The sequence below is a fragment of the Pleuronectes platessa genome, chromosome 15, assembly GCF_947347685.1.
Source record: "Pleuronectes platessa chromosome 15, fPlePla1.1, whole genome shotgun sequence".
NCBI lineage: Eukaryota > Metazoa > Chordata > Actinopteri > Pleuronectiformes > Pleuronectidae > Pleuronectes > Pleuronectes platessa.
In genome coordinates this window covers 18341530-18358237 of record NC_070640.1, presented here as the reverse complement: position 1 = coordinate 18358237, position 16708 = coordinate 18341530, and the positions used below count along the sequence as shown (strand labels likewise).

Below are 16708 nucleotides of genomic sequence, written 5' to 3'. Positions count from 1 at the left end.
ATGATCCGACACCATCGATTAATAAGTTAACACATGACGTCTAAATCATCCCAATATGAAACTGAACAAATGAACGCACACATTTTTATTTTTCATTGTGAACTGGCACATCAGTGGATATGATGTATGTCGTGTGGCGATAGAAAAACGTCTATCGTTTATTTCGTTGGGTCGAAATTCACACTCAATCACGCAATATGTTTCGTCTACACGTACTCCCACACATCACTGATGCAGGATGGAATTTTAGAAATGTGCATGAAGGCAACAAACACAAATATGGAGTGAACGTGACAAGGCACAGGCGCACACAGAGAGGGCCCTAAAGAGACAGACTGCCGATCAGAACTTTATTCTCACCGTCAGTGCATGAGAGTTTTCAGCGCTGCCTTTTACTCATTACCTTTTATATTTCATACAATTATACTTTATATTAACATGTTTAATAGAAGATTTGATTTTTTTTTTTTTTATAAAATGAGAAATAAGCAAATATGAGTCAATACCTTGTATTGGTCAGGTATTTAGTCCTTTAATTCTAACTGTAATAAGAAGTAGGCCTTTTCTTTTGATCCTTTTAAATAGACTATTCATTCACTACATTTACTACAAAAATGTGCTATAGCATGATATATATTATCTGGTTATGAAATGAGCTATATCAAGATATGAGATTTTGAGGAAATATTGCACTATTTGGTTTCAAGTTTATACATATGGTCAAACCTTTTGGTTTGTATGAGTGATTAATTTATCTTTCTCTTTCCCCCACAGAAATTCATGTGGCAGTGCAAACAGTGCAGGACAGCAGTGTCAACAAGGTTTCTACTATTGAAGCATTACAGGTTAGCTCATGGCCATTTTGGCCGCAGAAACCAGTACCCATGTGCATATTCTCATTGCCCATGTGTTTTCAAAACATGGAATGCTCTTCATAGTCACTTAAGCAGATCTCATGGTAATCACACTTTGCAAAAATCTGTGAATGGGGTAACCTTTAACTGTCAGTTGTGTACATGCAGTCACATAGCTTCAGCGCAAGAATATTTTTGTCACATTAACAACCACCTGAAGAGTCACGAAACAGTGCAATGTATGTTTGAGGGATGTTCCTTTAAGTCAAATGTTTATGGTACTTTTAAGTCACATAAAAATAGGAAGCACAATCCATATACCTTAAAAGATTTTAAATTGGGCATTGTAAAAACAAGTGAAACTCAAACTTCAGCCGATGGCGCAGTGGATGATAGACTCTCAGAAGATAGAAACACCAATGCAGATCGTGATGGTGAAAGTGACACAGAACCGCAGGATTTCCCAAAAACCATAGAACTGAAATTTGCCTCCCTTTTGCTAAAATTGGAAAAACTATTTCCAAGTTCCAAGCACAGCAATTGATGAACTGCTGACAGAATTGCATTTTTTGATAAGCTCTGCATCTGTACCTGTAACAAAAAAAGTTATTCTAGATACCTTTAAGAATCACAACCTCTGTGTAGACCAGCTGGTCATTAAAGAACTGACTAATTCATTATCTTCTTTTAACCCTTTGTTAAAAGCTGTAGCAAAGGATGGCCCACTAGGTACTGCTTTCAAACGAAGACAATATTATAGGGAACATTTTGATGTGGTTGATCCGGTTGAATACATACTCGAATCCCAACCAAAACGGACTTTTCAGTATGTTCCCATATTGACATCATTGCAGCAGTTACTCAGACAGAAGGACATAATCAATAAAGTTGTTGATAGTCATGCAGAGCAGCATTCAGTAAAGCAGGAGCAGTATAGATCTTATCGAGATAGTCTTCACTTTCTAAACAGTGATTTTCAATCTGGTGAAGAACTTAGAATATCTTTGTGCCTCTATATTGATGATTTTGAATTCTGCAATCCGTTGGGGACATCACGCAAAAAGCATAAACTTTGCTCAGTTTATTGGGTTCTAGGAAACCTGCCACCAGGTTCTCATTCATCTCTCTCCTCGATTAATCTTGGATTGTTATGTAAAAGTGATGATATAAAGACCTTTGGCTATCAGAAAATATTTCAGCCCCTTTTGAATGACCTTGTCACTTTAGAGCAGGAAGGGGTGTTCATTGACCATCTAGGAGCATTTATCAAAGGCACAGTCCAGTGTGTAGTGGCAGATAATCTTGGAGCTCACGGATTGGCCGGTTTTGTTGAAAGTTTTTCTGGAGAGTATTTCTGTAGATTCTGTACTGCCACACGCTCAGAGGTTCAGTCAAAAGAGGTTAAAACTGGTCAACTCAGAACTGAAGAGCTGCGTCGTGTATATGTAGCAAGGGCACTTGAAGAAGGAAAACACTGTTTTGGTGTGAAAAATACATGTGTTTTAGCTGAGAGCCTTTCTTACTTTAAGGTTAGGGTTAGGGTTAGGGTTAGCCCTAACCCCCCCTTTTCAAGGTACTCAGAGATGCATTTAGGGACCAGGTCATTTATTAAAAAATAAAAGAACTTCAACTTCATCCTGGACTGGGACCCAATGCAAGGGTGCAAGTACAGGTGAGACGCTGACTCTCCTCCTATTACCAGTTATCTTGTTAAGTCTTGAATAAGAAATAATGGCTACAGCCTATTAATCAATGCTGAGTTCTGACAGTTTGGGAAAAAACATACACTGAGAAAAAAGAAGCAACGAACACTCCCACACTGTGGCTGCTCATCTGTCCCTAGAGAACTGATGGCAGGGAAACACCTGCATAAAGGGAACATTAGAAAACATCCCCTTGGTCTTACTTCTCAAGAAACATTTAGAATTTGGTCTTTTCTGTAGATTTCTCGGACTCTCTCAAGGTGGTGCAGTGATGCTTTGCTGCTCTCACAGGGGAAATGAGAGGAGATGCAGTATTAAGCCTGATAAACAGAGAGCACTCAGAGCCACACACATACAAAAGGAGTGGAGAGAGTGGATAGCACTCCATTGATTTTGAGTTGGCTCGGTCTGTAAAGGGTCACAGTAAGTATTAAATAAAGTGGATCATAGATTCCAATGGTGCCACCATAATAATTATATTTTGGAGAGGGACATTATAAAAACAATATATAGCTGTGAGATAATAGGCAAATATTAACATAAACTTGCAAAATATTAAATCAAGTATCTCTTGCGTTAACAGAGGAAAGAATCTGTATCTGTTTATCGCTGTGTTTTTATTTTCTCTAACTTCTCCCACTGAGGGTCTCCTTCTCTCTAGGATGATGAAGGAACAACCAGGCTGAAAGTGAGCATCCCATTTTGACCCCAGCAGAAAAACGACCCACTGAGAACAGCAGGTTAACCTTTACCAGGGCCCTTAAAGTTTAATGATGCACACAAACGCATGTTAACATAAAACACACACACATTAACGTGAGAGACGACAATCTGAAGGTTAATATATATAGTTGATTTGAAGGGAAACCACACATTTACAGAATCTGATTTATATCCATGATTGAATATCGGGTTATGAGCCCATCTAGGCAACCTGAGGTGATATATGACTTATATGTATTTGTTCACCTGAGTATGTCTGGGTGACTGGTGGTCGCTCGAGTGCATCCATCAGCCCTCTCAACTCATTATGGCTTCATCTCCTTTCCTGTCTCCCCGTCTCCTCCCCTCCTTTCTTCCGCTCGACTAACCTGAATGCTTAATCATGGGCACTGCCTTCCGGGAGCGGGTAAACACGGCAGCCGCAGCATTGGTCGGGACAGTTGTGTTACTCTGTGCCGATTGGCTGAGCGGACGAGGGCATGGGTGGCAGAAGAAGACAGGGTTGGTGGTTACCATAGCCCTACAGGATGACTGCTGTCCATAGTAACACACATACTCAGACACCCACACACACACACACGCACACACACGCGTGCAGTGCGCCAATCCCTCAGGACATGGTGAAGATCCCAACAGACTCACAGAACACAAACCCACTCAGACACATGACACACCCTCTAACATCAAGCACAACAAAGGATTTTCCGAGCTTCACCCACGTGAAGATGGCAATAGATTTGCCACAGAATATCTTGAATGCTGCCATCTGAGGTATTATAGCTATGTGCTACCTTATTATATAATTAAACTACTTATTCGTGTGGTTAACAAAAAGAAAACAAGGCTAAGGATCCACTTTTTCCAAATTTATATGAAAAAATACTGACTGCACAGTTGATTCTGGGTCAAACAGATGACAAAAAATATTAAACACAGAAAAACGCAAGTGAACACACACACAGCGAACCCCACAAGATACACAAGTTGAACCCAGTTACTCGGTGAACGGTTTCTGGGATTGAACAATTTTTTTCCTTCAGCAAGGAGGTCATGTTCTATTGCTGCTTGTCTATTTGTTGGGTTGTTTGTCTGTTACAGTATTACGCAGTACCAAACATCATCTTGAAACTTGGTGGAAGGGTTGGGGCTGTGGGCCAGATGAGAAGCCTTTATACCTTGGAGAAGGTTGGATAAAGAATGCAGATCCAGGATTTTCAACTGTTTAAACTGCAGGAGCTCCATTTTCAACAATGTATAATAGGACTGCAGCCTTTGTACACATAGTGTCAACCTAGATATTATACATGTATGAACTAAGTTACGGAAATTAAATTCATGAGATTTTAAATTAATAATATAATTGTAGCTTAAGGCTATGGTGATAAGCTAACAGTAATGCAAGTGGCCAAAGGGGCAGTTGCGTCCGCAGGTTCAGTCAAATATTAATCAGGTCAGTTTTTGTCTGATAATATTTAGAAATTGGATATTTGTTTGATACACAAGATTTCGTTTGTTTGCCCTGTGTGAAAGAGCCACAACACACTCAGCTGAGCCAAAAGCTTCATCCATTATTCACAAGGTCGTCACTGAATGAACTCAAGTGCACATGGTTCAGGAGGAACCCCAGCAGGGATGTGGGTGAGCGAGCAGCTAGGTTAGTGTTATGACTTCCAGCCAAATCTATCTCTCAGTCCTTTCAGATGGAGTCACTCACTTGGGAAATTAACCACATCCACGTTTTAATGTGGCAGCCGCCTCGCTACATTTACTGTAGCTGTAAATGAAAGTAAATGGGAGTTTGCAAAGTTAGTACCTGTGCAATAAACAATTTACTGGACATTTTTTTTGTTCAGGTAATGTGCCCATTGGGAGGAAGCAGTTTTTTGCTTCTAATTTTTCATTAGTCACTTGCATTCAGAGGAACAATTACTTGCGGTTTGCAACTATGCAGTCTCACTTGATCACACAAGACTCTTATAAACCACGGACACAACATGTAACAGATATGTTTTTTACCTCATTTTACTTTTCTGAAGTGGATCCTGAATCCATGACACAGAATAAAAAAATGTATCTTTGATGAGCAGCTATCTGTTAATGAAGATGAGGCTTATTAGGTTTTTTGGATATAACATAAGCCCGGACCCCTTAACAGGCCCAATGGGAGGAGGATGCTTGAACACAGACGCAGGAGAAGCATGGCACAGAAGAGGCAGTGGATATGAGGACATTACATAACGACACATGCATTGGGCTGACTCAGATTCCTTCTCTCTCTCGGTCTGTGAGTGTGGACAGATTCAAGTGTCTGTTTCTATAGCTACAGCACAGAGGAGGCAGGAACCAGCTTTATCTATTGATCACCATAATGGAGGAGTTCGTACAGTAAGACAACGATTCAAAAGTTAAAATGCAGCACAGATTTAGTTACAACATTTTATTCCTACAGTGCGGAAAGATTATGACTATTTTATACTTAAAATGCCATTAGTTGGTATTAGCATTAGTGCTAACGGCTATAAAATGATTAATAATGGTGTAATTATTTATCCGTCATTTATAGTCTTCCACCCATTGAGATCCAGGCTTTGATTGCCAGTAAGAGTATCTCTGGTTTTGCAACAAAAACAACTGTATGCATGCAAGGAGCCTTTCACTGCTGACTCCAACCACTTACTTCATTCCAATAATATTTGCTTCTAGTGAAATCTTAGGGGGGGGGGGATGACACCTTTACAGTCAGCCACACTTTTAAGCAGCCTTCTCTGTGGTCCAACCAAAATTGACGTGTTTGGATACACTACCAGAACACATTGAAGTGGACTTGTTTCTGCGTGCACCGAGAGGTACAGCCATTGGTTACTCACAGAGGGAGAGAGAGACCGACGGAGAGCTTCTTGGGCCAAGCAGATTTAGTAAGGTGTGATAAATGAGACTTCCCTCATTGTATTAAACTCCCTGTTGACACTGGGCTGGGAAGCACTCCAAAATCACTTTGCTGTGGCCCTGTTTGATGAACCAGGCCATTTGACAGCCAACTAACTACTAACATTAAACACTCCAAGACAGAACTGGGACTGGGGTCAAAGTCGGCCAGGAGCAGCTACATCCAAGTGTGCGGCATCCATTTCAGTCTACGTGCTGCAGAGGGAAACCAGACCAACGGTTTGACAGCCTGGGAAACTCACTGTTCTGTGGGGAACAGAAACATGACCCAAAATCTGAGGGCATCTGTTATATTTCCATAGCTTTGCAGTGAGGTTTTAAAAAGGGGTCACCGGAATGCCACAGGTCCAAAAAGACATTAACCAATGTGTCCATCAAACCAAGGTTGCACCAAAGCTCTGCTTACTAACTTATTGCATCCATCCATTTGCTGTACTGCTTCCCCTTTGAGAGTCGCAGGGGGCCGGGGCCTATCTATCGTGTCATTGGGCACCGTAAACAGGCTGCCAGTCCATCACAGGAACTTCAGACACTACAGGCATAATGGGGTCTCAAATTAATCTAATGTTGCATGTCTTAAACAAGAGGAATCCGGGCAGTCAAGAGAAAACCTTAACTCCAAATGGAAAGTCAACCATCAGCGGTCACTGCACCACAACCCACCACTAGGGGCATTCTGCTCTGAATACAAGTTCCACATAATCCTATTACGTTTTTTTGGCATCTGAAGTCCCAGTAGTCATGAAGCCAATAGCCAAGTGCTCAAACTTATTTCCACTGCTTTTTCTTGATGGTGATTTAGAAGATATAGAAGTGTTTGTTTGATAAGCATGTGTTTGCCTTGATTGACAGGTACCTTTATCTTATATATCTCTTGTGTATTTGTTCTTTTGGGGAACTGGTTTCAAAATAGCCTGTTAAGAACCTATGAGTGATGTCATCAACAAGGCAATCCTGTTTTTCCACAGTTTACAGATTAAAGTGCGGTATGCCTGTTGGATGGCAACAGGATGGACGGCGGATTACTTCTCAACAGAAACATTTCATTCAATATTACTATCTGCAAACACCAGCAGCAGAAGACAGGGATTATAAATGTTAACCTTCATGAATTTATAAATGATCCACTCTGACTCACAACTTCCCGAGCTAAATGCAAGTACTCAACATTCTCTGTACCACACTGACAGCATGTACAGAAACGAGGATGGACTTTTTTTATGTTCCCCCTGAGATGCACATAAATTTGAATCGTCGTCGCAGTGACTTGGATTAGGGAAATTTATTCTGACACACGTGAATGCACGACTGTCTGTATGTGCACGTGACACCTCTGCTCTACAATGCCAAAACTCCCTCATTCTTATATAATCTAGCTTCCCTTTGATTTTGCTTCAGAATCAGGTTGCGCTGTAACAAGCCATAGGAGTATGGCTAATTCTCTTAATGTTACAGCACAGGCTGCCAGGAACAGAAGTGAGTGTCAATCTGCCACTCGGGCTGCAGTGGTGACAGCAATACAGTGCAGAAATGATGAGCTGGCTGCTCCTGTACATGATTCAAAGACTTAAAGAAACAAGGGTGAAGTAAACGGATCACTCTGTGGTGTACTATAGAACAGATGTGTAGCCAATTTTGACAGAGACCTAACCAATATTGTTTAAGGTTGCTAATATTTTCATTAGCAACTCAAACACACTGCAATTTAGCTTTAATAAAGGAATGTGGTCTATAAATTTACAATGCTTACCCCCTCAGTCTAAATCTGAGATAAAACACTACTTCCATCAGAGAAGGAAATAAATGTATAATGTATGAGACAATTTCCAATGCACACAAGGCACCGAAGCAACAAAGACCAAAAACAATCAGTGGGATGCAACACGGATGGACAGATAACAGACAAAAAGTGTGTCACCACAAAGATGCTTCTGAAATCAGATGAAGTGGGGAAAAATATTTTATCCTGCTGCAAATTACAAAACTTAACTTTATGTGTATGAGTGGGAAAAACACAGCTACAGGATTAAAAGAGATGAAAAAAGAGAAGGTGTACATCTCGGTATCTTCACTTAAGCAGGTATATGCACTTTAATGCTAAATGTGTATTTTATCACTTTCAAAACTGAATTGCTTACATTGAAAAAGAAATGCTAGAGACCGAACAGTGAAGCAAAGCAGAAAGACTCTGGGGGGAACAGAGTGGCAGAGGCTTGGAGCATCCACTCCCACTTTACTCAGCAAGTTAAGGATGTGTGGTCACTGCTTTACATTGAGCCATTAACACAGGTTCAGAGGCTGACGAGGCAGAATGCAATTACGGCGTCCACCACATAACCAGGGAAGTTTTTGTAGTGATGCATTATGGTTGAGGGAGAGTGGAACTGGGCTGTCACCCAACATCAACAGCCAGGTATGAGTCATCTCCCACAATTAGTTGTATTGTGTCCTGATATTTTATAGCCTGGAGGGAGGTGAACTGATGAATGGGCCGTCTCAGGTTCAGTGTGGTGGAACAAAGGGAGAGTACTTTACGGTCGCCTCCAAAAAGGTCACAGAAGTGGTGGTGCATTTTTGTTCCCCAGAGGAAGAGCCGGCCGAGTTCAGCAGAGATACAGAACTTACTGACACAAAGTGTAAGAGAAGCACAAAGGGTGGTGGGAAGGCAAAGGGATGATGAAATGACAGGTTTATAAAAGGACTGTGCCCTTTTCCCTCAGCTGAGCTCATAGAGAAGACTGGACTGAGCCTGTTGAAATGTTAATAGTCTCTCTCCTATTGTACACATCCAGCCTCTCTCTGAATATCAAACGTGTTCAAGCAAATAAGGTACCACGCTATGATGAATTCCTTCTTTTCACAGCAATACCAGAACCAAAATAGCAATATGAAAATAGTACACTGACTAAGTATTAAGTCCCTGGTGATTAAAATTCATTCCCCCATTCATTTTTTAAACATGGACTAATGCATGCACTGACAATTTATAGTCCAGTGCGATGATGCATTCAGAGATCCTAGTAAATCATCGTCTTTGATGTAAAGGCCAACAATACAGAACCTTGCTCTGCCTTCACACAAATAAACAAAACTCCATTTTGCTCGAATGGCTGTCAGACTAATTTGGGGTTCAGGGTCTTTCCCGAGGACACTTACATGCATACTGGAGGAGCCAGGGATCGAACAGCCGACCTTCTAGATAAAAGAGAACCTGCTCTGTCCATGATAACAATATAACTGTCCTACAGAAGCTGAATAGGAGCTGTTTCTGAGGGATACTGAAATGTAAATTTCAAGCCTTGTACTATACGTCCTATCATGTACTCTACTCATCTCCTAGGTCAACACCGCCTTTTCAAAATGACATTGCTAAAAATTTGAATGACAGCAAATCTGTTATAAATCTGTTATAAACTGGTGTTAAATAATTATTTGTAATAGTAAAAAGAATAACGCTGTTAAATGATAGGTTCTTACATATCAATGTCTGATCTCCCAAACAAGTTATACTTGCTAAGCCAACGTATTTCTCTATTTCATTTATCAACAAAAAAAATGTATTGGCCATCAGCCAACCAACTCACTGAATATCAGCATGTGCAAATCCCATATCAGTCAACCACCAATTCTAAAATTGTTAAAGCCTTGTCAAAACTAGCGATAAATTAATTAAATCCTCTGATGAGGTTAAATACCAAGCCTTTCTGAGGACGTTACAACTGGAAGCAGGATGAAATAACTAGCCTTGAAGTCATTGTGCTGCGACCACAAAAAAAATGTAATTATATATATATTAATTATCTGTCTTTTTCCATATTTGGACAAAAATCGGACAAGCTATTCCATTCATTTGAACACGTTCTACAAATCAACAGCTGAATGTCATCTGGTAAAATGTGTAGTTCAATTGTATAACACATATCCTTATTATTATCACACCACAACCACACATGGGTTTATCTTAACATTATTGAAACTCACACTATATTTGCCAGAATAATTAATGATACACAACAATGTTAGACGTAACAACTTTGTACACTTGCATGGTTTATTTGTATTTACTCTAAATAAAAAGGCAGATGACTGAGCATGAATAACTTGTGTAGCTGTGTTAAGTGCTGTGAAGGGGTCTCACCCATCAAAGAACAGCTGCCCTCCCAACACACTTCTGACTACATGTTTGAACCGTGTGTTTCTTTACGATCTATTATCATTAAAATCCCACACCGACACCCAGTCTCCCTCTTCCCATTCAGTCCCTTTCGGCAGATTAAAGCAAGGTAACAATGGTGACACAGCAGAGCAAATCCCATGAGGCTGTGTCATGTGCACTAAACTCGAAACACACACACACATACACAGCATCTCAACAACACATACAGGGAATCCCGACTGGGCCTGATGGGATGTGTGCAATCACTGCAAACACTCGCTGATGTGGAACACAGCATTAAACCAGTTATTCAATGTTTATATGCAAATCAACCTAATTTAAATAAGTTTTATAGAAAAGGTTGCAATTGTATACACACTTAAAAAAATATCAAGGATTTCTTATTTACAGGGTAAAGCATAGGGAACTGTTTCTCAGTCATTGTGTCTCATCGTAAATCTGAAAGCGCTGTTGACAACTGGTCCAAGAGCATGGACCCAGTAACCTAGCTACAGTAGACCTGTCAGACTGTATCTACATCACAGCGTGAGGTCCACATTACAGAGCCGATTAAAAATTCAGCATCAGACAGCTTGTGTCCTCGATAGGATGGAACATATAGTTCTACCTCCAGTTTCTAAGTATGACTCACTCTCTCCGGCACTGTATTTCTCAAAGGCTTTCCCCAGGCTCCTGTGCTTTGTAGCGCGCCAAAAGCCAAACCACAGCAGAAACGAGTTGTTTGCACGGTCTGAGGCAAACAAGGTATAGGGGGAGTGGGGGAGTGAGGGGGTGATTATCCTGTTATGGACACTACAGTGATGCACTTTGATTGTTAAGTCCTGAGAAAATGAGTTTTATCTGTGTGAACGACGCCCTGGTTGGAAGACAGAGAGGCAGCTCCTGCGATGGAGAAGGGGAGGGGGGTTGCTGGTTAGAAATGACTAGAGGTAAAGATAAATGGGAAGAGATGTGAGCGGAGGAGTAAATAGATGAATGGAGTGATACGTACTGCTGTAGAGGGTGTCGATCCAGGATAGCCGGGGCAGGCCATGAGCACTGAGGGGCTCCATCCTCCTTTTTCTCTCCCTGTATCACTCACTCGTCTTCTTTCTTATTTCTTCAGTCCCTTTCTCCGCTTGTCACGTCGCCTCTTTAAATTCCCCTTTATCCTTCAAAAACAGCATTCATCTCTCTCAGGAAGAGCAAAGAAGAAGCATAGGGGGAAAAAAATGTCAAAAGACACCCCCCGGGGTCCAACAGGCAGACGAGCGAGCAAGAGAGCCAGCGAAGGAGTGTGTGCGAGTGAGTGGTGCGTGTGTGTGTGTGTGTGTGTGAGACAGAGAGAGGGAGAGACAGAGAGAGAATGAAAACAACAAGCTGGAGACGACCACCGCCGACCGTTGCTAGGGGAAGGGAGAAGCACGCCTTCTCTCTCTTTGGCTTGCTCGCTCGCTCACTCACCACCTCTCTTTCTCTCTCTCTCTCTCGCGCTTGCTTGCTTGCTTCTGCGCAACCAGCTCATCAGCCTCTCTCGCTCTCTCTCTCTCCCTCCTGACATGTCTCTCTGTCTGCGAGCAGAGGCAGGAATTCTGAAGCAATGCATAATGACTGTGGACTAAAGGGGGCTTGTGTCAAATGTGAATTAACTGGCAGATTCTCCGTTTCACTTTATAGTGAATCAACTGCTGTGCCTTGACATTTAAAAAGCCAGACTCTAAAGCTTGCATTCTCTCATGTTTCTTTTTCAAGTGATAACTGACCAAGCCAGCAGCAAGAAAAAACATTGTGCGGTAGCAGTGAATACAAATAACAAACATAAATTCAACCTGCGAGGTAGAGGCAACTGCCTAATGCTACAAAAGACAATAACCGACTTCTGGTGTCCTCCGCCAAGGAGGTTATGTTATCATCTGGGTTTTTTCATTAGATGGCAGGATAATGTAAAAACTACTCAACTTATTTCCATGATATTTTGAGCGGTCGTGCATTATCCAAGAAAAAAAATCTGGAACACAGGTGGATGCAGCCTTCTATTACATCACGAGATAAGATGTAAGCCATGGCAAAATGATGCTGTCTCTGAACATCCTTCTAGTTGAGATTTATACAAACAGCAACTATCAGCATAATTTTCAAGATTCTTTCAAACTTACTTGAATGCACCAATGTCAAGTCCTTCTGCACATTGGTCCAGCTAGAAAGGGCAGTGTACTTAAAAGTGTTCCTGGTTCTGAAGCTCTGAACTAAAACTGGTGTCTATAGAGGATCATGGCAGTTTAGTCCTAGGTCATATGTGTTTTGATTTCAGCATTAGATTCTTGGTTTATAAAAACTGATTTAGTCAACTTCCTCTGATGAGTTTTGGAGGACTTTTGATGCATGATGCAAAATTCTCTTCATGATCACTGCCGCCTGACAATGAGCTGCTTTGTGTGAGACAGTCCGTCTTTGAGTTAGAAAAAGAGAGAGAGCCCGGTTCAGATGTTTTAAGCTACATCAGTCCTCTGTTCCCGTGGCAACTTGCTCTGCCCCAGAGACACATAAAAAGGGGCGAATAAACATGAGCATGGACTGAGTTGATAAAACTCAGAATGAAGTGATTAAGAGGGGCACATCTTGTAATGACCCAGCATATACTGTATACATATGCATACGTATTATTTTTTATTCTCTATATAGCATATTTTTCTTGAACTTTCAGTGCAATATCTGAATAAAACCATGATATGTCCACGTTTTCAGTCCTCAACATACCCAGCAATACAACCATTTGATTTACAGTACAATTTTGTCATGTCAGCAAGCCGACATCTTATCCTCATGCAATCAAGAATTCCCCCATTTGGTTCATTGATTTTCAAATTATCACTCTGTCAGGTTTTAATGGGCACATTAGTTCATTTAGTGTGTAAGCTCTCTTGCTGCATCCTGGATCCAGTAACAGAGCTGACAGCATCAGCACACAGACCTCGCTGTGTTAACGAACGCGTGTGCTACGGAGGGCAACCAGAGACGAGCATCATGCCAACAGTAACAAAGCCCGATATGAAACCCTCCCCTCAAACCACTGTCAGATCCACTCCTCCCCCCCTTCATCCCCCTCTAACCAGCATGGGGGAGGAAAGACGGGAGGGTTGAGAGGCAGAAAAAACTTCAATTAGGACACAAAGGCTGACAGGAGGAGGCCCACCACCGCTGCCCCCCCCCCCCCCCCCCCCTCCACAGGCAGAGCACCGGGCCCAGAGCACTGCTCTTTGTCTGGCTACAGAGCTCTAATGTGCCAGCTGGAGGAAACACACGTATTCAACGACAGGGCAACCCGACAGCTCATCTAGCCAGAGGTCATATCTGTGTGTGTGTGTGTTTGTGTGTGTGTGTGTGTGTGTGTGTGTGTGAGTGAAGGCATTTAATGTAAGCCTCTGTGTCCGATGGGGTTTTTCAGGGTTATTAAAGAATACAATGGTTTATGTATGTGGGAGAAAAATCTAATTTGTTAAACAATAAAATACAAAGTCAAGCTTTCCTGATCACACACACACACATCCACAGGTTAATTTACAAGGAAACCCACCTAGGTGATGAGAAGCAGAGTTGATGAGGGGCAATTCATAAAAAATGTATTATCTACTGTACATCCTTTGTTTTAAAATCTAGGACAATGGGTCTGCCTTTATTGTGTTGACTGAATAACTGCCCACCTCCTACCTACGGGCCTCATAATCAGGGGCAGAGCCAAACAAAGAAAACACACAATACATTTGCAGACATGCAAGACCGCATAATAAATCTTCCTGGAGCCCTCACCATAAAATACTCACAAATACACACAAACTTAGGAAGTACCTTAAGCACAGCTGGTTACGGTACTTTTAGAGCAGATGTGGTATCAGTCTGGTTGCAGATGTTGAAGCAAGCTGTCTGGCTCTTTGTAGCACAACAACAAAGCTCAACTCATAAGTAATGGTTCATTCTGAATAAAGGTCAACATTCAGCATCAGTCCTCCACAGTATATGTGTGTTTGTTGACATAAAGGCCGAGCAGGTGGAATGAGTGGATGGATAAGATCAGGACCTCAGGCTATCATTATTTTGAATGTCCCCATATCGAAATTGGTTTTTCCCCAGGAAAGTCGGCATATTGTGTGGGTTCACCTACCGATCAGGTGGGATGTAAAATCTACTCAGTCTGCTCTTGTGGACACGTGCAAATAATTGTATGTCTAATAAATGTGCAAAGCAAACCTGTAACAAAAGGCAGTGTATTGTTTGTCAGTACAGTAAGAAATATGGACTATGACACAAAAAAGCTGGAAAAATCAATGCTCGCCTTAGATCATGCATGTCATGCCACTGTGAGCAAATGCTATGCGAAAAAGGACAGCACCGGGTCACTGTAGTGCATGATGCTCAAAGGCATGTTCAGGCTCCACAAAGTCCAATTTGTGTTAGAGGTCTTCTGCACCACCTACTCTCACAGGAAATTGGATTATTCACACCACTGTTCCTATTGGAAAACCATCTAATGAGCGATCCTTTGAGGGCGTAAAGAGGCTTTAAAACAACCGCCTCAACTTGAGGGAGTCAAAACTAAGAATGAAGGAAGACACAATGGTTGCTAAATCTGTAATTGTAGCATAAAGAAAACAATATCTGTAGAGTTTACTGAGCACTGAACTAAATAATCTGCTCACTGAGCGTGTGCGTGTGCGTGTGCGTGTGCGTGTGTGTGTGTGTGTGTGTGTGTGTGTGTGTGTGTGTGTGTGTGTGTGTGTGTGTGTGTGTGTGTGTGTGTGTGTGTGTGTAATTAGGCATTATACCATCCCACCAGTCAATCAAACGTCCATCCCTCTCCCACCCCTCCTCTCTGTTCTACCCAGATACCCCTGCCCCACCTCATTCCAACAACCTCCCCTACATTTTGACTCCAACCAAAGGCCTAGTGGATGATTGGGGGGGTGGTCTGTTTGTAGAATACATTTTTTTCTCTCACCATCCCACAGGGGCGATGTGTGTGTGTGTGTGTGTGTGTGTGTGTGTGTGTGTGTGTGTGTGTGTGTGTGTGTGTGTGTGTGTGTGTGTGTGTGTGTGTGTAAATTGTCAGCGTGCGGTGCCAACCTCCCCCATCCTCCTCCCATTGCCCCCTTTGGCTTGCCAGAGGAACACCAACTGGTAGACGAGAACCCAGTGCAATGGAATTGTTAAAAGCCGTATCTGCCCCTTCTAACAACCTGCCTGTGCATTAGCTCCCACCCCCCACACTTCAAAAATATTCAATGCTACTAGTGTGAGTGTGTTAGTACATCAGAGTGAGAGAGAGAGTGGGGCTGCACACGCAGGAAGTAGACAGCTTTGTTTCCATGTGAGTGGCTGATGAAGCACTGGAGCGAAAACAGAATCCACAAATATACAAATTATTTAAGCTAACTGAAATCGCTCCTGACAAAGAGAGAGGACCGAACTGGTCACCACCAAAAAGTAGTACTACACATCCACTGTTGTTGTTATTGGTACCAGGTTGTATGTTAGCTATAGAATGAGAAACAAAGTGCAATACAGAAATTCTAATAACAGATTTCAGGTTAATTTAGATACAGTATCACTATTTGTACGTAGAAAGACCTTTCATGTTTTATATATATATATTATATATATATAACGTCCATCCCTCTCCCACCCCTCCTCTCTGTTCTACCCAGATACCCTATGTATATATATTTTTTTTTTCTATCCACATAAATATATATATGTGGATAGAAAAAATATCCCAAAGAATTATACATAATTTCTTTATAAAGACGGAGTATTTTCGGGCCATGTTTATTCATACATTCACCAATCTTTCGTCTACATTTAAAATTAGGAATATGAAGGACGTTAATAAGTTATGCTTCGATCACAAATAACACATCACAAGATGTTAACAATGACTTTGTGACTTTATTCTCCTAATGTTCAGATTTTTCTGGAAAATTTGTTTCCTTCACCATTTTTTGTCAAGATTTTATTTTATTTATAAATACATATATTTAAATTGTATGTATGAATAGCGAAATACTTACTTATATGACAATATTGATGTACATAACAGTCAAAACCAGGTAAATCTTCACCTTCACCTGTGCGGGGAACTCTCTCTTGGAGAGGGATGACAAACTCTTGCTGCCTTTTTATTTGGCGAATACGTGTGTGTGTGTGTGTGTCTGTGGATTGGGGGGAGATGGCAGCAGGGACAAGCAATGACTATACATTATTAAAAAGCCCTGAGTGCACTGGTGATGAATGTCTGTCTGTTAAATGTCTGAAAACATCTGGGGGTGTTTATT

The 16708-nt window shown here is 41.5% G+C and overlaps 1 protein-coding gene across 2 annotated transcripts in view; it reads right to left on the bottom strand.

Annotated features, from left to right (window-relative positions):
- The window catches only part of abr (ABR activator of RhoGEF and GTPase), a 139091-nt gene that overhangs the window by 99500 nt on the left and 22883 nt on the right, over positions 1-16708 (bottom strand). The window contains exon 1 of one of the 2 annotated variants that reach the window (XM_053440918.1): positions 11395-11470. The exons of the other annotated variant lie outside the window; for it this stretch is intronic. Within the exon in view, the coding sequence (XP_053296893.1) occupies positions 11395-11455 (61 nt within the window). The 5' untranslated portion in view covers positions 11456-11470. Of the gene's footprint in view, positions 1-11394; positions 11471-16708 lie in introns of those variants that run through there. 2 annotated transcript variants of the gene reach the window in all.